Source organism: Arvicanthis niloticus, chromosome 14 (assembly GCF_011762505.2).
Source record: "Arvicanthis niloticus isolate mArvNil1 chromosome 14, mArvNil1.pat.X, whole genome shotgun sequence".
Classification (NCBI taxonomy): domain Eukaryota; kingdom Metazoa; phylum Chordata; class Mammalia; order Rodentia; family Muridae; genus Arvicanthis; species Arvicanthis niloticus.
In genome coordinates this window covers 48,425,644-48,445,301 of record NC_047671.1, presented here as the reverse complement: position 1 = coordinate 48,445,301, position 19,658 = coordinate 48,425,644, and the positions used below count along the sequence as shown (strand labels likewise).

The 19,658-nt window shown below is 42.7% G+C and overlaps 1 protein-coding gene across 4 annotated transcripts in view; it reads left to right on the top strand.

Moving 5' to 3' along the window:
• Arhgap26 (Rho GTPase activating protein 26) overlaps positions 1–19,658 on the top strand; it is a 387,815-nt gene that overhangs the window by 243,161 nt on the left and 124,996 nt on the right. For all 4 annotated transcript variants that reach the window (XM_034518108.2, XM_076912737.1, XM_076912736.1 and 1 more), the window contains exons 15-17: positions 5,673–5,760; positions 7,393–7,451; positions 8,969–9,074. In XM_034518108.2, the coding sequence (XP_034373999.1) occupies positions 5,673–5,760; positions 7,393–7,451; positions 8,969–9,074 (253 nt within the window). The remainder of the gene's footprint in view (positions 1–5,672; positions 5,761–7,392; positions 7,452–8,968; positions 9,075–19,658) is intronic.

Sequence of the window (19,658 nt, the reverse complement as noted above, 5' to 3'; positions counted from 1 at the left end):
AGATGGAGAACATGAAAGGCTCAGGAAGAATTGATAGTTTACAATCAGGGTTCACTTAATCGTAAGACTGGATGGTATTTTGTAAGGATAGATATTTATATCAGTGCAATAAAAACAAGATCCCAGAAACATAACCAGCACATGTTTGAATCTTGGATAAAGGGAGTTGGAATAACTGAATGGAGAGTAGAGTCTTTTAAGCAAGTAGTATGGAGCAATTTGGAGTCCACACGAGGGTGGATGAAATGAGGTCTCTCCTGACACCCTATGTGACAAGGATCTTGAAATGCATCCTAAGAGAGACACACCTTGTATTTAAAATTTTTTCTTAACACAAGAAAGAACTATTAGGAAAGTATGTTAAGTTGAACTTTATTTAAATAAAACTCTCTCTCTAGAGAAGATATCGTTCACAGTGGACTTGCTGGTGCAGTCTCTACACCTCAGCTATTTGGAATGCTGAAACAGGAAAGGACAAGTTCGAGGCTAGCTTGGGCCACTTGGTATGATTATGTTTTAAGATTAAAAAGAAAGACAGATGTGACTCAGTGGTACATATTTGCCTAACATGCGTAGGGCTGAAAGTCAATCCATGGTATTGTAGAGATTTTTTTTTTCAGAAAGCAAAGACAAGTTGTAGATCAGAAGAAAGTATTTATAAAAATGTATTTATAATCAGTGATTTGTAGCTATAATTATTTTAAAACTCTTGATTCTTAAGACAACACCCCAATTTTTAAAATAGTCAAAAATATTGAGAAGAATGGCTGACTGAAGAAAATATACAAAGAAAAGATACCACATGTGAAGATGGCTCACACCATTGTGTGTGTGAAAAGACAGTGACTCACAGGACAGCTGAAGTGACTGACAGACGTGTCCTGTGATGAGAGGCGTGAGGCAGCCACGCTCTCACATTCTGTTGGTGGGAATGCAAATGGACGTGACATTTTGCAAGGCAATTTGACCATTTCATCTAAAGGAAAACATTCTCATCATTGGTCTGTTCTTGTAGGTTTTGACCTAGTCCTGCTTGTGGACGCAACATTTACTAAAGAGATAAAAATGTAGTCTGGAGAAAGCCTCTGTGCAAATGTTTGTAGTAGCTTTGTTCAGAGCAGCTACAACTGGAAGGCACCCAGATGTCCATCATCCGGAGAATGGATAAACAAATTATGGCACACCCAGAACACTGAATACGACTCAGTAATAAAAGGATTAAACTACTGTACTTGTAACAATGTGGCTGGATTTCAGAAGTGTTATGCTATGGGCAACTGTTGCCAGGGGTGCCTGTGGTGAAAGAGGGCTGAGTGTAATGGAGCGTCCCAAGTTCTGGGGTGTGGGTGCACCTGGCTGGTAGTGGGAGCTCCTTGACTATGCAATTCAGCAAGTGTGGGACCGTACAGGTGTAGAGCAGTTACGTACACCTCAGTAATAGTCACTCAACACTCACATGCAGAAGAGTGTTCTCTTTGTCAAAAGTGCATTTGACATAACTTACAAATCAAGTAAGCAAGCAAACAAACAAACCTCTTTGCCTGGTAAGGATTATAGTTTGACTGCATGTTGTTTCCAGGGTGTGAGAAATACTTACTCAGCTTTAAACCTCTAAGAGCAGCTTGAGTAGTATTTTCAGAAACTTAAAGCTCACAGATTTTTGATACAGAAAGGCCACTTTCAGGAATTGTTTCTATAAGGAAGGTCTGTAAAGAAACAGTAGTTTCTATCAGTGTCTGTCACAGTAATGAGGGTACAACTAAAATTTTCTTTACAAAAGGACAGGAAGTCAAGAATGTGTAGTGTATATGTAAAGTGAAGTAAGAACTCAGAAGTCCATATATTCCTGTGTGGATGTGGGATAGTTTTGTAGGAAATTGTCTAATGAAAGCTCTATGAAAATGGTATGTATTGTGTGCTTCCATTTCTGTTTTGTGGTACTGAGGATCAAACCCAGGACCATTTGTTTTCTAAAAAGAAACATATGTTTATGTATATATCATATATATGCATACACTGGAATATAAATATGCACATACATACATATATACATATACAACTATTTTAGTGATATTAGAAGTTGCCTATATTGTAAAAAAGATTTACTGTTTATCGTAAATGCATGCTTTCATTTTCTTCTCTTTTGTTCTTGGTACATGTGCGTGTGCTTGTGTGTGTTCAAGCTGTATGAGTATCTGCATGTGTGCATGAGTATATGCCTTGCGTGTGTGTGGATAGACCAGAAGTTGATGCTGGGTATCTTCCTCTATTACCTCACACCTCCTTTTTGAGGCAGTCTCTCTACTGAGCCTGCAGCTCACAGATTCCACTGGACTGCCTGATCAGTGAACTCCAGGGATCCTCCAGGGATCTCTGCTTCCCCAGCAGACTACAGGCTCACACCTTCATGCCTCGCATTTTATGCAGGTGCTGGAGATAGGAACTCAAGTCTTTATACTCACATATCAAACACCCTAACCATTAATTCACCTCCTAGTCTTTCATTGTTTTTTTTTTTTTTTTTTTTTTTTTTTTTTTAAAATTAAGTGTATAAATTAACCTAGCCCAACTGGAAGATATTTAACAGGCACAGTGGCACAATGGGACATTTTGGAAAAATATAAGCTTGGGTAGTGGCTTTGAGTTTCTTTTCCTTTTGGTGTACCAAGTGGCACTCAGAAACTGGCTTGGTGTGACCTAAGACAGTTTCCTGTCAGGAGCACCGCTTCCTTTGTCTCTGTGCCTCCTGATTCTCTGGATTCCTGTGATGGTGGGTGGGAGAGAGTTCCTAGTCAGTGCTCACTCATATGCCCTCTTAACACTGGGCTGCCCTCTGGGGGATGTTTATCTCTCTAAGTGCTGCAGTGCTTGGGGGGGGGGGGGGGAACAGGGCGGGGAGAAAGGTCCAAGTTCTAGGGAGATGCCCAGAAGCCACCAGGATATCCCCTTAAGCAAAGGAAGGAAGGAAGAAAGGAAGGAAGGAAGGAGGAATAGAAACAGGCCAGTCTTTATAGAAATGGGGTAACTTGGGTGATTATGTTCAATTTAGTTTGGACATTAAATGAATTAAAATGGACACATTCAAGCTATGAGCCTTGCCTCATCAGTGCTATAAAAAGCCTTCCAGCCGGACTGTAATTTGACTCCTCCTCCCTATAATGTTATGCAATATTTCTATGGTTACAGAGCCCAAAAAAGTGGAAGCTAATGATTAGTTTGCTAAATGCGGTTCATGGAACAGTTCACAACTCTCAGACCTGCCAACTGCTGCTGATGTCCTTGCATGTTCTCCTTTCTGGGGTAGAAGTTGGATCATTCCTCAGAAAAATGTACAGTAACGTTCGTCTTGAATCCAGAAACCATGGAGGGCAGCAGTGCTCATGCGCCTTGGGGACAGAGTGGGGGGAGGTCACACCAGGCACAGCGCCTGGATGCCTCGGGCGTCAGCAGTCTGTGTCCCTGTCTGTGTGCTGAAGGAAAACAGGAAGCTTCAGATGACAGAGAAGGAAAAGAATTAACATCTCAGAGATCAGGACACTAAAAAAATAACATTTTTAAACCTTTAAGGACATTTGCCATAAGAGAACTGTGTTGGATTTATCATTCTATGAATATGCTTCTTTATTGTCTGTTTTGTGCATTGAGAAAGTCTTATTGTCCTTGGTCATGTGTGAAGACTGCACAAGTGTCCTGCCTTTATGAGCTACAAAGTTTGTGAGCTAAAGCCCTTCTCTGCTTCATCTGTAAATACATGTCAGTGGAACCCCCTGCATTGGAGGGGCCAGCTACAATTGTGTGTTCTTTCTTGAGAATTACAAGTTAAATCCTTAAGCCATTCACGAGTATTTGACCTCATCCCACTAGCATGAACATGGGTTCTTTCTCATTAGACAGAACACTATGCCTGGTGACTCATCTCCTTTCTCAGTGGAAATGCACTTAGCCCTGTAGGCAGAAACCCTTGCTTGGCATTCAGTCTTTGGAACTATTGAGAAAGAGGTAGTCCAGTTTCAGTCTCTACCTGACATGTCATTTAAATATCAAACTGAAAAACCAGATTTAAGTCACTGTGTATCTTTTCTTACTTTTTCAAAAGGTGGGAAATATGGACTAGGGACAACCAAGTAAAGGCACACCACTTCTCTGGTGTCCTTGTGAGTGGCTCAGATCTGAGCCAGTTCAGCCACTGTGTATGAACTTAAAGAGTTTCCCAAGAGACAAGGGTTGTGGGACTGGCTTATTTGCCTAAAATGGCATGTCTAGGTTCAAGTGCTGAGCCTGTCATCCAGAACCACTCTCTCTTTTCGGGCTTTGTTTTGGAGGCTTTCTCTGAGGTTCTTAATTGTGGCACTTGGCACTTACGGAATCTTCTGGCAGCAAGCACACCAAATGGCACCTTGTCTCCTAGAAAAGTCCTGAACTTTTTGATGACCAGAGGAAGGCTGGTCCTGAACCATCCCTGAGTTGGGTCACGGTACCCTGAGTTGTGCCTTTGAGCTGTCTGTCTGCCCTGACGTCACTTTCCAATGGTAGATGAAATAATAATAAGAGAGAGAGTCCCAGTGAAGAATGAGGCACTGTGCAGAAGAGGAACGGATGTGAACTGGTCTGGCTGGGCATGGCTTTGTCGTGAGGCTGCTTGTGCAAGGGCGGGCTTTGCCTCCACACACCTAAAGGCTCTACTGTCTCCCTACCCCTTTTGTATATAGCCTGGCCCATCTTGCCAGTGACAGTGGTCCCCGATGGCCCCTGAGGCTGTTCATCCTTGTGGTCCTCTGCCTTTTATTCTCAGGGATCTGCATGCTTCTCTGGACAGCTATGTGGATTTTCTCAGTCAGTAATGCATTTATTTAAAATGCATTTGACTAAAGTTGCATTAAGGCTGAAGAATAGTTATCAGGAGCCAGTATGATTATGGTGGTACTCATTGTACTTAAGTCAACTGAAAAAAAATACTATAAAAATAATGGAATCAAAGCATATACAATTCAGAAAATATAAAAACAATAATTCTTACCACTTTAATACAATCATTATAATCTGAAACTGTTCGCTTTTAGCTATTTTTTATGTGTCTCAAAAATGTTTGCATCTTGTTTTTTAACTTACCATTATATAATACAAGCATTTTCCATATCACAAGTCATCAGTATCAATGCAGTGTTAAATTTAAAAAATGGCAGTGTAATATTCCATCAGGGGGTGTGCTGTAATTCACTTAGCCACTCTCATCGGATTAGACCTTTAGGCTGTCTCTTCCTTTTGTTTTCCCTACTGGAGAGTGTGTGTTGTACAGTGTCTGGTTTGCACCCTGATTCATGCTTTGTTTTATTCTCTGAGGCAAAATGGTGAGAAATGGAATTACTAGTTAGCAGGATCTGAGCATTTCCGGACTCTTGATGGTCCATATTGTCAAATTCCCTTTCAATCTGTCGCGTTGATATCAGCTGCCTCTAGTAATTTATGAGCTGAATTACCATATTCTTCTAACAAGAGATATTTGGATGTTTAAATGTTTCTCTGATGCAATAGGCAAAATAAATGTCTTATTTTTTTTAACTTACATTTTTCACTTTTCTAGTTAGTGATGAAGTTGAGTGCTTTCGTGTATGAACATTTGCCATTATCATTTTTCATGCTTGGTTTTGTTCATTATCTTTTCTCCATTTTAGACCCCAAAGCAGCTTCTGAGACAGAAACTGATATCTGTGCCGAATGGGAGATAAAGACTGTCACTAGTGCCCTGAAGACCTACCTGAGGTGGGGATTTCCACTTGTAAGCAACAAGCCACCTAGTTAGCATGCGGTCAGGAAGAAAGCAGTTTTCTTTGCAGTCTCCAGAGAGCTGCTGGGTGGGTGTTTGAGATGTGGAAACTGCTTCTGTGTGGGAGCACTAAGTTCAGCGGGTCAGACCCGCTCATAAATTGTCCAGGGTTGATGGGCTGTCACTGGGCTAAGGTGCTGTGAGTGATTGAGAAAGCCCTGCTCTTAATGAGATGTATTAAGATGATTAGCCTGAGACATTACCCTAAACTGTGGCCCTCCCTGAATGACCTGTTATAAAAACAAGAACTGATATGTTACTGGATTGAACAGACTTGATCATATACCCAGTTTATTGCGACTGTTTTGAGCTTTACACAAAAAAATATATTGCTTATATTGGTCCTTAAAAATGAGAGAGTAGATGTGGAAAATTACCATTTGAAAATTGCCATTTGGGGGAGGAGAAAGGAAATATTTTCTTGCACTATTATATACAGTATCATTGGTCTCCTGTATCCCTCATTTGGACTATTGGCTCACTGCTTACCATTACACCCCCCCACACACACACACACAGACACACACAGAAACACACACAGACACACACACAGACACACACACAGACACACACAGAAACACACACACACACACACAGCCCTGAAACTACACTCAGTAGGAACACTGTAATTCTGTGCTGTGATTATCTGGGAGGATGGGTTATAGTCTCAAGCAGAGGAGAACTGGAATCATACATGGAATAAGCCTCTATACAGGCTTCGTGAGGACTCCTGTGGCTAGGCAGCAAAGGAGGTCACAGAAAGGAGTTGGTAGTGCATACTTTCTTTGGGACCTCGTAACAAGTGAGATGCAGTGCACGGGGTGACTAAGAATTGAGCTAGGGAAGCTGATAGAATGAAACTGAGCCACAAATGATGAAGAGTCTGTTTGGCTCTTACCTGGATTATCAGAAAAAGCTCATTTGTCGCTAACCAGGTTTACACACAGCTGATACAATGCCCTGTAGCCCTCTGACACTTTGAAGTAATAGTCCTCTTAGGACCAAAACACCTACAAACATCCTTGTGGTGTTTCTAGAAGCTCTGATTTCAACAACAAACTTCTGGAGAAATGAGAGTCTGAAGGCAGCTAATGCAGATGTGTGGATGCTTGCTTGTTTCTTGACATGTCCTAAAGCGCTCTTGTTCATGGATGGCCAATGGACTGAAAGGAGGTCTGTGGGTTTGAGCTGCACTTCTGCATCAGCTCTCGATGCCCTGCGACTGATGTGTAGGTGGAGCTGTCCGTTTCAAAAAGAGAGAAGGGCAGAGCCATGTAAACACCAGTAACACCAGCACCTGGGAGGTGGAAGAAAGATAGTGAGTTCCAGTTCAGCCTTGGGCACATAACAAGGTGTGGTGCTGAGGAAGAGGTGAGGAAACTGTGAAACCGAGGGTTTCAGGTGAAATGTCATGTGCACTGCTACACCAAGCTGCTGTTCTGTCTCTGCGCCCTGAGTGTTTGAAAGGTGCTATGCTGTTTTGCAGTATTCAGGATGCTGCTCGGTAAAAGGGATCATTTTACCATGGAACTGACATGTCTATGTCTATATATTATTTTTAATTCTAGAATGCTTCCAGGACCACTCATGATGTACCAGTTTCAAAGAAGTTTCATCAAAGCAGCAAGTAAGCATCTCTTAGTTGAAGTTTCAAGGAGAAAAGAATAGATTTTTCTATTTCGAGGAATACCCAGAATCCCAATATAAATATTACCTAGCCTGTCATAGTCTGCATGCAAAATGTCTGCATGCAAGCTTATGAGACTTCGTCATAGTCTAAAAATGAAATGGAATCAAAACCGCCAGGGGCCTTACTAACACTGCCACTTCACAGTGGAAGAGAAAATCTTAAGAGCCATTTTTTTTTGGCTGGAAGGGAGGGGAGGAGAAGGAAAGAGAGATGAGACAGAAAAGCAATTTTGCCTTTCTAGTTTTGATAGTTGGTGTAATTTCTTGGAGCTTTTTTCTTTTTTTTTCCCCATCCTTAAAGTAACATTTTGCAAAATGACTTGGACATTGGACATTTCCTAGATTGAGCAGTGGAAGTGTTTCTTTGAGTATGGCACCCTGTGTGTAACTTCACAACCCTTTTTCTACCATGTCTTCCATTTACAGCTTCTGATCATTCTTTGGCTATATCGTCTAGGCTCTTAGATCATATTACTGCTATTGAAATGCATAGGGATTAGGTTCAAGCTACCCTAAGTATATTGGAATCTGTCTACGTGGGGCAGACCAGAGGTAATGGGGCAGTTAGACTCTCTATCAGATTTAAATCTGGCAGAACTGCTCTTGGTATTATGATGCCCATAGCTTGTGCTTCTCCCCGGATACTTTTAGCCTTTGGGTTTGTTTACCCTGGTAGCTACTACTGGCCTAACTTTATAGTACCTAATGTTCTGCTAGCCTTATATACCTGAGCTTGTCCTCTCCAACAAGGAACAGAAAGGCATGAGAGAGAGAGAGAGCTAGGAATGAAGATGGTGTTTATGTGAATTCTTTCTCATGAGAAATTCCAAACCCATAGCAACCATTCTCTAATTAAACTTCACATCAGTTCTATAAATAGGTATGGTGAGTATTAGCAATTTATTTCCCAGAGAAACAAAGCCACTTCCCCAAGTTGAATCAAATGGTAGCAGACTATAGAGTGTCAGAAAGATTTTTTTTTTTTCAGAAAGATTTAAATGTTCTATCTGCCACTGCATTCTTCATGCTCGGCTGGTGTGTTACATGTAACTTAAGCATAGTGGTGGGGTTTTTTTGTGCATCTGAATACATCATTTTGAAATTTGAGACCTTGGTGATGTTCACATAAGATCTGTTTACCACTTCACAAGTGCATAAAGTTCCTTCTTTCCTTGAAATGAAGTTGGCCCTCTAGGGAGCCAGCTGCTCCCGGGTTTGTTCCTTCCCCGGGTTGACCGGCTTCATTTCATCACAGTCATTAGTTGGATGAACTCTGATACAGAAAGCACACTGAAAGGCCTTCTAGCCTGCCACGCTGGTTTGAAGCACACACGCAAGACAGGGTGGTAAATTCTCAAGACCGTCTTTCCCATGTTAGTGCTGAGGCTTTAGTCCCCCGTGGTTTTGTCCAGTAACTTAGCTGTGACTCCACTACTTTACCCCTTCTCTTCACAGAGCTGGAAAACCAAGAGACTCGTGTCTCTGAGATCCATAGCCTTGTCCATCGGCTTCCAGAGAAGAATCGTCAGATGTTGCAGTTGCTCATGAACCACCTGGCCAAGTAGGTTCCTCCCCCACTACTGCTCCTCCCCACCCCAGAGAGTTCTGACCTCCACAGGAAGTCAGTGTGTGTCTCTCCCACTGTTACATCAGGTAGGCTGGAGCCTCAGGAGAGAAGTATGTACAGTGGTGACTGTAGAGAACACATTTAGTGCCAGGAGGCCTTTGCCAAGGAACCCGCAGAGGGCAGATCACCACAGTTTACAGGGGGGCTCTCCAAACCAGAGTGTATGTCAGCCAATATTCCTGGTCACCGTGAAGTTTTCAGGGTTTAGACGTTCTTTTGATGTCTGAGGAAAAACAATATGTTGTGTGGTTACAGAACTTGGATGTGGAGCAAGAGTGCCCTAATTCTAGAGGTGTCTGTTCGCAAACCACAGACAAACCACAGGTTTACCCACTGCTTCGGTTCCTCATTCATCAAGTGTGGATAATAGATAGTCTTCATCTATAAGGCCATTGATTTTTAAACTTACCTTATTAAAGCCTCTGAAGAAGCCTACAGAACAAAGGACTTATTTTTGACAAATGTCCTCTTGTCCTGTAACATAACCAAAGTGTTCAGTAAGGGCCTAGTTTTAACAGTGTTCTGATGCTTCTGAATTTTAGAGTTTACTTTTGCCTCACCCATTTCTGAATAGCCTTGATGAATTGGTTTGTGTTAGTCATTACATGTATGCTATGCTCTGACCTTTCTTAAATAGAGTATTCTTCATTATAGAAAGATAGTGGTGGGTGTCAATATATAGAATTCACTCAATTCATTAAGTCCCATACTCACTGAACTGATGTGCTACAAATCTGCCCTGAACCAGTGCTTTGCTCGCCCTTAAACCAAACCTTTGGGGTCAGCTGATGCTCAACTATAGGAGATTGTTATGGTTAGTTTTCCTTTATCTGTTAAGCATTTAATGTTACCTTCCATTGTAGGGCACATATACATATACATATACGATAAAGATTTACAAGGCTGTTATAAGGAACCAAGGGTGTATTGCACCTTGTTGAGAAACAAGTGGGCAGAGTCAAGAAATTTTCCATTATTAATCACATTTTTTTGCGATGCCATATCTGGACTGTGCATTCTGAAATAATTAGGAAGCATGGCCCAGGACATGTGAGTTTGCAGGGCGAATGCCTCCAGAATGTCAAAAGAACACCATGACGTTTGCTTAAAGTAGTGGGAGCACGGCTTCAGGAAGCAGCTCCTGATGCTCTCAGATGAACTTGGTGCTTGCTCCATATAACCCAGAGTTGAGCATTTACCATCCCAGAAAGCTGGTTTCTGTTGTTACAAACAGAACTTTGCATACTTCGGGCAGACATTGAAATAACAAGGTTCCAGGTGTGCTCTCTGCTAAGTATATGAGGGGTGCTTGTGACTGGCAGTGGCCTCTGAAACTTCAAGTGGCCGTGAAGCTTGCTGGGAGCAGGTGGGAGAGAGAAAGGCTGGACACGAGCTGAAAGCTGGTTCTTTTCATGCAATGAGATTGGAATGAGCTTAGTTGGATCACAGGTTAACGGTGATCCACCAGAACCCAAATTGAAATGTTCCCATTTATAAATTGCCCCGAGGATTAAGACTCTTTAAAGAAGAAGACAATTAAAGTAATAAAACAAACCAGTCTGTATTCTTAGTACAACTAGAGAATATGCTAGCTGTGCCTGTGATGTTGACTTCTTGCATTGTCCCCCCACCCCCACCCCTGTTTGGGGGTTATTTGTTCCATATCTGAAGTCCTTTATGTTATGTGGTGTTGGTGGCCTTAGCTTTCTGTCATTTGCTTGTTCATAAGCATCAAGATGTCTACCAGTCACCTGGCTCCTGTACCTTACCGTGGGTTGAAGTTGCTGAGGTAAAGCAGCACCCTTGGTCCACAGAGCTTGCTTCCCCATGTAAACTGCCCCTGAGTTTTCGTTAGCACTCAGGGGAGTTCTCAGACCACACTTGAACTGTGCTCTGCTTATACCGCTGCCCTTATTTTAGAGCCCAGCTGTAAGGGAAGCTGAGCTTGGGGCAAGCAGGAGCTTTGTTTAATTCCAGGGTTCTCAGGTTCAGGCTTAGCCTAGGACTGGCCTAGGCTATTGTTCCCTGGCCACTTGCTTAATGGTCAGTTTCCTTCCGAAGTTTTGGTTTCAGAGCTGACTGCTGGAAAACCCAGTGTTTACTTCTCTTCTTACCTACTCCCTGCCTGTAGAGCTCAGCCTCTGGTTCAAAGTCAGACAATATGTATTGTCACTGTTTGCTTAACATTTTATTAAGTTTTATATTTATATAAAATTTCTAGGAATTTTATATTAAATCTCAAGAAAAAATACATTTGGAGGATTGGCAGAGGCTTTTAAGGAAAAGTTAAAACTCCTGACCTCTGAAGTCAAATGATTACTAAGACGTATCCAAGTCAGGGAGAGGTTGGGTGTGTTCCAGACCTCAGGGGGAACATCAAAATTACAGGCAACCATGCGCATGTTTGTGTTGATCCAGCTTAAATCTATTCTGATAATTAGATGTTTTCTATCTGTGCCTTGGGATCCAGTGTGCAATCTGGAGTCACTTGCCTGCATGTGTGCTTGGAATCAGCAGATGCTTGTTCATGCTGGCACTTCTGAGCCATGCTGAGGAGACCCTTTAACAGCTGCTACATTTCCGGGTTGTTTTCCAGATAGATAAGACACAAACAGACCTTTGAGACCCACTGGCATGCAGGAGGCCGTACAGAAAGAGTTCTGAGGAAAGGGAGATGGTATTAGGAAGGAATATGAGTTGGAATTTTGGAGTTATTAACGATGGAAGAAGCAAACTGACTCTTCACATACAAAAGATACCATTGTTATCATTAAATTGGTCTTTTAAAAAATCTTGTCTTGTTTTCTCCAGATTTGGTAATAAATTGATCTCTAAGCACATGAATTTATTTTAAAATAGCATACAGGATATTTTTGTTATGAAGGAAGTCATGTCCAGCTAGCTTTGATCAGTTCTGCTTCCTTAAGTGTCACAGTATTCTGATTTATGTGTGTATTCGTGTGTGGGGGGGGATTTTCTGTGTCTTTACCAGGTAGGCATGGGGGCAGGTATGGCTCTAAACGGAAACAAGAAAGAAAAGTCCTGATCTTATAATGTTATAATTGTGGAATAAAACCACAGTGGATGAGTAGTAGACAGACTTCATGGTAGTTTCCTAATGTTTACATATTTGATGGCTCCACCTATGTTGGCTGTCCCCACACATGTCATTCACAGTGGCTCAGCCTTAACTTTATTACAGTGTCTGTGCTCTGTAGGAGGATTTCAAAGCATTCTCTATATATCAGGGGTCACTACTAAAAAATACCCTTTCAGAGCTGGTTTTCCCAAAATACTTCCTAAGAAATAAATCTTACTTTTTTCATTTTTGATAGTTTCCCCAGTGTGGCTAGGCCCACAGATCTTGTCACAAGAAGATCGTGTGTTGTTTTGGATGTTTTGAGCTTCAATTAAGAGAACACCTAACTCAAAATGGCTCAATAAAGGGATCTATTATGTCCTTACAAGGGCTCAATCCTGAGATCTGGCTTCTGAAGGGTCCAGGTTATTTCCGGCTCAGCCAGCCCCTCTGGAGGTCATAGGATGTTATATTGTGCCCCTGCACATCAGTGCTTGGCAGAGGCAGAAGAAACTGTTTCTTCTTGAGCCTCTTTAGGCTCAATTATATTGATACTCCCCAAGATGTTCTCCGCAGACTTGAGAACACATTTCCGGCCCCCTCGGTCTAAAGCAGTTTTGAGCAAGAGAGGAATCATCACGAGTAGGTTACAATTTACCTGGGCTGCCGAGGGAAGCACAGACACTAGAATGAAAACAGAATGGGAGCTTTCTGTAGGCAGCCTCATGTAGGCAGCTCATTCTGTCTGCTCCAAGGAGCCTTAGTGAAGTAACAGTGAGCGGACGTTAGGTTCACTAGAGATCTTCCGAAGAAATGCTGACTCATCGGGACACGTGGGACCAAATGGCCAGTTTTTGTGGTTTTGTCTCGTGAATACCAAATTATGACATTTAGGGGTAAAAGACTAGTAAGGAAGGCAAATCCAACTCTGTACATATGCCCCTCCCCCAACCCCTGGGTATGTTCGTCTCTCTACTATCTGATGTTTATTTTTGATCATCTGACATGTTGTAACTTTCTAAAAGGACAACAGTCTAACAATTATAGGGATCATGAAAGAAAAATATGGGGCAAATGCTTGGCATGGAAGTAAGATAGACTTTCTTTTTTGGCAGACATTTCTAAGGATCTGGTGGGTTTGATTTTTTTTTTTTTCTCAATCCTATTACTGAAGTCAGAGTACATGCATCCTTCAAATCAAGAAGGAAACATCCAAGTTTCTTTTAGGATCTAGAAGCAGTGGGGTTGAGTTCATGTAGAAATGTTGTTGTTATAAGCCAAGGTAGGCGTTGGCTCCAAAAAGGGTAGCACCTAATGGTTAAATTGTGTTCCGTAAGATTCTTAACGGATCAGAATAAAAGGAGGTGGGTATTATTATACACACCGGCACATATCTCCCATATAACTCTGCTGTGCTCTGTCCATCCTAGGCTTCAAAGATAAAATTCAGAATGAGCTGTTAACTACATGAGAAATGCTAGTGTTTTCTTTGCCACCAATGGTGCTTCAAGACAGCTGTGAGAACTTACAGTCACATTCACTGCAATTAATGCTTCTGATACAATTGCTGTTAGAGATGGATGCGTCTGTGGTTTCTCAGGCTGCTGTCCATCAGTCCTGTACCTCATCTCCCAAACCTGTGTTCTCTAGTAGTCTTTAAACACTGTACTGCCGCCATTATGGGATTGCATGGCTGCTGGGCCACTGGTGGTTGTGTCGTGATATCCCATGGAGCCGTATTAAGGCTACTAGTCCCAAGCTGGCCTCACACATGCAGTCCTCCTGCCTCAGCCTCAAAAGTGCCAGCATTACAAGCATGTATCACCCAGCCTAGCTAGTTCTTATTGAACCACTCTTTTTTTTTTTTTTTAATTCCACATAATTCTTTCTATTTTCATCACCTACTCCCCAAACTGCCTGTCTTTCCCAGGCTTCATGCAAAGCCCCTTTCTTGGTTATACTGGCTGGCTCCCCTCTAGTCCACAGAGTAAAGGCCCTGCAGGTAGAGAGTTCGAAACACATCATGTACCAACATATGATTCATCTGCATAAAAGATACAATGATAAAAACTCCAGAAGCAGTTTCTCCATTGCCATTATAATAAAACCCTCTATACAGTCTTCAGCCCTGTTGGTCTTTGCCACCCTGTCTGTGTCTCTTCTAATCACCCTTGCCTCTCTGTTATGGGCTGCATTGTATTATGGGCTGCATTGCAGACAGCACTACGGTTTATTGTTTGCGCTGAAGCCTGAGTAGTCTCTTGGTCACTTCTCAAACATCTTCCCTGCTCCATCTTTTCCCTTTGACAGTCATTTCTGTCTTCTAGAATGGCCGCTCCATATCCTCTGCCTGCTGGAAGCTACCTCATTCAGCTTCAGCATAGATCACATGCTCCACTCTACAGGATCCTTCCTGCCTCAAGCACCTCTCACTTTCCTGAGCTCCTGTTATCTTCTCTGTTTCCCTTTTATGTGTATCACTTTCTGCCCATGGCACAGTTTGCTGAACGTCTCTCTCATTACTATTAGATCAGAAGCTTCCTGGGGATGTGCAACCCAACTCCATTGTCATTCTTTTTTTGCCCATAAGTTGCAAACCAGCCTCTAGCTGAAGCAGCCCACGTGTGTTCTGTCCTGTGGTACATTGCTGGTTTAAAAGTTTGAACAGGTTTTAGACACTTTTAAAAGAGGTAATTTTACTTGAAAAATTCCAACATCTCTGTTAGCAGTTGGCTAGAGCTGAGAAGCCACAGTAATCACCAGGGTGTTCATCTCGTTTCCCATGGTTCTTCACAGCCCTGTTGTCTCTTGTGCCTGGCCCAGTTCTTATGCCTATCACTGCCTGGTCATAATGCAGGTGTTAGGGTTTTCTACCAGCCTGCTTATCTCCAAAGATAGAGATTGGGGATGGCCTAGGAGAATTGCTGTCCTGACTGCCTCTTTTATTTTTTTTTCTCATGAATGACTTGCTATTTATGATAAGTTAGAGGTCCCTGCAAGATCCAAGTGATACTGTTTCCAGTAGGTTCTGGGTTTTGTGTTTACATGGCAGGGAGACATTGTACTATTCTGTTTTGTTTGTTTTAAAATTAATGATTCTTAAAAGACCCTCTCAGCTATTTTTGGTAGAACCAAAGGTAAAACCTGTTTAAAGGGACACAGCAGAGAGGATAGCCACATATTTTAAAGCAAACAGAGGGCTATCACTTTAAATCAATGGAAATGCAGGAGTAATCATAGGCCAATCCTTATTTAGCCTACCTGCCAAACTGTCAGCCTAAGAGTTTCATGGTCTGTGGCCTTCAGGATTAGGGTAAAAGAAAGATACAAGTTAAGTCTCTCTCTCTCTCTCTCTCTCTCTCTCTCTCTCTCTTCTTTCTCTATGTATATATGTGTATGTATATATATATGTAGGTAGATAAATATATAAAGATATAGATATCTCTCTCTCTCTCTCTCTAGTCTGAAAAAGAAAAATCAACAAGCTTTTCTGAATTCACCTTCCTCATTAGTCTTCCGTTCACACTTGGATTGATTTTTCAGTGACTTATTGTTTTATAATTTATCTTTTCTTAATTCAAGGAGTCAGCCTTGGAGTTCCCTCTCACATTTTGGAAAGGGGCCCCTTTCTCTTTCCTTCTTAGTTAATGCCACTGTTTTCTGCTGGTGGTCTTGTAAAAGCAAGAAGAGCAACAAGCTGCCGCCTTTGTTCCTTGTTTGCCAGGTCTAGCAGAGCCTGGAGTTCTGCACTGATCCTGGAGGCAGTGATGAAATGTCCTTGGGGGAACTGAGGGCCTCTCTTCCTGAGTACCAGCACGTTCTGCATTGCATGCCGAGTCTTTCTGAACTTTGTTTGCTTGTTTGCTTAGCTAGGTTTGTCTATCCAGCCTTTTCTCAAGTTCCCTGAGAGTAACTTGTACCTAAGAGTAACCTTGAACCTTTTGGGGGGAGCAGTTCAGGCACATTGAGACAGTGTCTTATGGAACCCAGGCTAGCCTCAAACTTTCTATGCAGCCAAAGATGACCTTGAACTCCCCAGTCCTACTGTTTCCACCTCCTGGGTGCTTTGATTATTGGTGTGTATCAATCATTATATTGGGTTTACTGGTGATCAAAACCAGGGCTTCATGAGTGGTAAGTAAGCATGCTATCAACTGGGCTACATCCCTAACACATAAAATACTTTTTTTTCTTTTTAATTGAGTGGTTTCTCACCAATTCTTCAAGTAGTTGTGGTTCATATGTGGTAAGGCAGGCTCGTAGGGATTTGGAGTTCATCCGTGGGCATGGAGAGCACAGTGACTGAGAGAACATACTGGAGCCAGACTGCCTGATTCACATCTGTTCTCTCCTATAACCTTGCAGGAATCAATTGCTACCCTAACCTCTCTGTGTATGAATTAATATATGGTGGTGCTAGGGATGGAACCTAGGGCTTCATATATGCTAGGCAAGTGTTTAACCCCTAAGCTATATCCAGAGCTCCCCATGGCCTTTCATTTTATTATAAACATTTAAGCTATAACATCTTCTAACTCATGCTGTGCAGTCGTAGCCTGAGAACCTATAACTTCCTGGTTGTAGTCCCAGACCTTCATAAACTCTAACAGCCAACACAGAGAAGCACAAGCTCAAATGTTGTCAACATATACACAGCATGAACCCAGGCTCAAGTACATCAGTGGGAAAGCCTGCAGGCAATGGGAAGTGGTACACGGGTCAGGGGACTGAGCCCAAGGGGCAGTCACTATGCTGTTTCATTTTAAAATGTCCAAAAGCCTGGACAGACGTTGCCTGTAGAACCTGTATGCTTAACTCCTACTGTCTCTACGTTATTCTGCCTGAGAACCTTCTAGTAAATTAGTTTTTTATTAATGGGAAAACCAAATTAAGATGATAATAGTACCTGCTGTCCTGGAGTTGTGAGAGTTAAATTAAATGTCCATAAAGCTGTGTCGAGCATATGGAGCACCTGCTGCAGATGTCAGCCCCTGTGGTCTGAGCAGTGGGGAGATGGCAAGAAGATGGGACCATTTCTGAAGCTCTTAAGCCCAAGCCAGTTGGGTTCCTGTTCCGACTGGACAGAGCTTTCTTCACAGTTCTGTTGTAAGGGAAGACTTTGGGGCTCAATGCCGAAAACAGTGCACATGGCTCCTTCTGCCCTAGAGACTTCTCTCTCTTCTCTTCTCTTTCTCTCTCTCTCTTTCTCTCTCTCTCTGTGTGTGTGTGTGTGTGTGTGTGTGTGTGTACGTGTGTGTACTTCTGTGTGTGTATGCTCTGCTCTGCTTCTTTTTTCTTGGGTCCTGCTACATGTTTGGGCCAGAGGGCTGAGCATCTCACTCTTCTAGCGAGAGATGAGCTAGCCCAGTGCCAGCTGGGAGAGAGAGCTGTTATATCTGGTTTCAGGTCCCACCTTGTACCAGACCTCACACTTCTCTGTGAAGATTCCGGGTCTCCAGGATTCAGTTGCCAGGGAGCCAAGCACCTGTTCATTAGAGTTCACCGGGCAGAGCTGATTTCCATGGTGGCCTTGCTCACTCAGCCCCTCCCAACTCATGCTTCTTGGTGTCACAAGGCTGATTGCATCTCAGTAGCAGCTGTGTTTACTGCAGTTTAATAGTTCTTAATTTCCTGAAGGGGGACACATTATATCACGAAGACTCATCTTATTGGGCATGATCTGGAAATTTCTACCCTTCTCTGTAGTCTTTGAAATGTCCCTGTTTGTGGAGGACTGATTTTCTTTCTGCGTGATTCACTGTCACTGCCCTGTCAATGTTTAATATAATCCCGTATTAAACATTGCTGTTGGGTGTACAGTGCGTCCTCTCTGCTGCCCAACCTACCACCAAGCATAATCTTTTTAAGTCACTTAAATTTCCATGTATTTGCAAGGAAGACCGTGCATACATGCATGAAGCTTCACTCTTCCTTAGTAGATACTTTGTCCTTTTCCCAGTTTAACTCATAAAAGGTGAGAAGAAAGGCGAAGATATTATCAGCTGCCCCGTGAGCCTTCTCTGCACAGGACGTTTTTCTTGAGCAGCGCAGCATCCTGATCTTGTGTATCCAATCCTGGAATATAAATATAAACTTGTTTTCCTCATCCTACTCAATGTGTGGGAAAGGAACCCAAAATAACTGGTCTTGCCAGTATACTGCAAGGTCTTCCTGTATCCTTGAAGGCACACACAATTGGGTCCAGCTTTGTTAAAGTCAGGATCTCAGTGAGAAACTAGAACATTGTAGGCCTCAACATAGAGGTGGCATGTTAGTTTCTGGTTTTGGTTTTTTTGGTGGTAAGCAATTAGCTTTGAGTAATGTAAACTGTGTGAAAGAAGGAAGGCTGTCGGGAGGTCTCGGGCAGCACCAGAATTGAAGCAGAGCTGAACCATCAGGTCTTGCAACACACTCTCGAGGTTCCTCGTGCTAGCTGGCATCACTCTGCGTTTTCCTCGGCCACTGCCCCTTCTCTTCCAGAGGATTATCTCAGATTTTACTTCTCACTTGACAGAACAAGTAGATTCACTCAGAACTTCCCCAGGTGTCTACCACCAGATTAGCACCTCTGCCCTCGTTTGTGCCAGCCACCCTGCGTTCCCACCTGAAGGCTGTCTGTCCTGCACACCCTGTGGCTGTGGAGCAGCCACCTGGGACTGTGTTCTTTCAGACTCAGCTCTACCATTCTGTTCCTCCTGTCCTCGAGGCTTTCAGATCGGCGCATATGCATGTGATTTCCTCAGTTCTTTAAAAACTAAGAACACAAGAACTTAAAATTGCCTCCCCAGCCCCAGGCCCTCTGTAGACAGTGTCCCACTTCTCCATGCTCCTAGAGCTTCTCGAGCAGTTGTCTGTGCTCGATGCTCTCCAATCCCAGCTTGCTCTTCATTCTTCTTGAACTCCAGGGAGGCCCTGTGTAAAGTGTTGCCATGACTTTGTGTAGCTGAATCAGCTTTAGACTTAATCCTCTCTTACTCTTTCTGCCCTGAAAGGCTTTTTTCCCCCAGGAAGCTTCAAGAACATACGTCTCATGCTTTTCTCAGCCACTGTTTCTCAGTCTTGGTTCTGGTGTTCCAGACATAGCCCTTCAGCTCCCCCTTGCCTTGCTTCTGTCCTCATCTCTAAATGACTTCCTCAGTTGGTCAGAGAATTGCATCGTTCTGTCCCAGCACCCCCCACCTACCCACCTACCTACTTTACTTAATTTTTTTCCCACAGCATGTGTCACCATCAAATATCCCCTGTATGTGACTTACTTGGTTATTTATTATTGCCATCTTCTCCTGAACTTTGAGTTTCATGAGTTGACAGTGTCTGTCTGCTTTATATCCTTGGCATCTAGACAATGCTTTGCCCATAAAATTAGGTACTTGGTGATCATTTGTTGAATAAATAATGAAAGAAAGAGTAAAAAGTATCCAGGGGAAGTACCAGGGGTC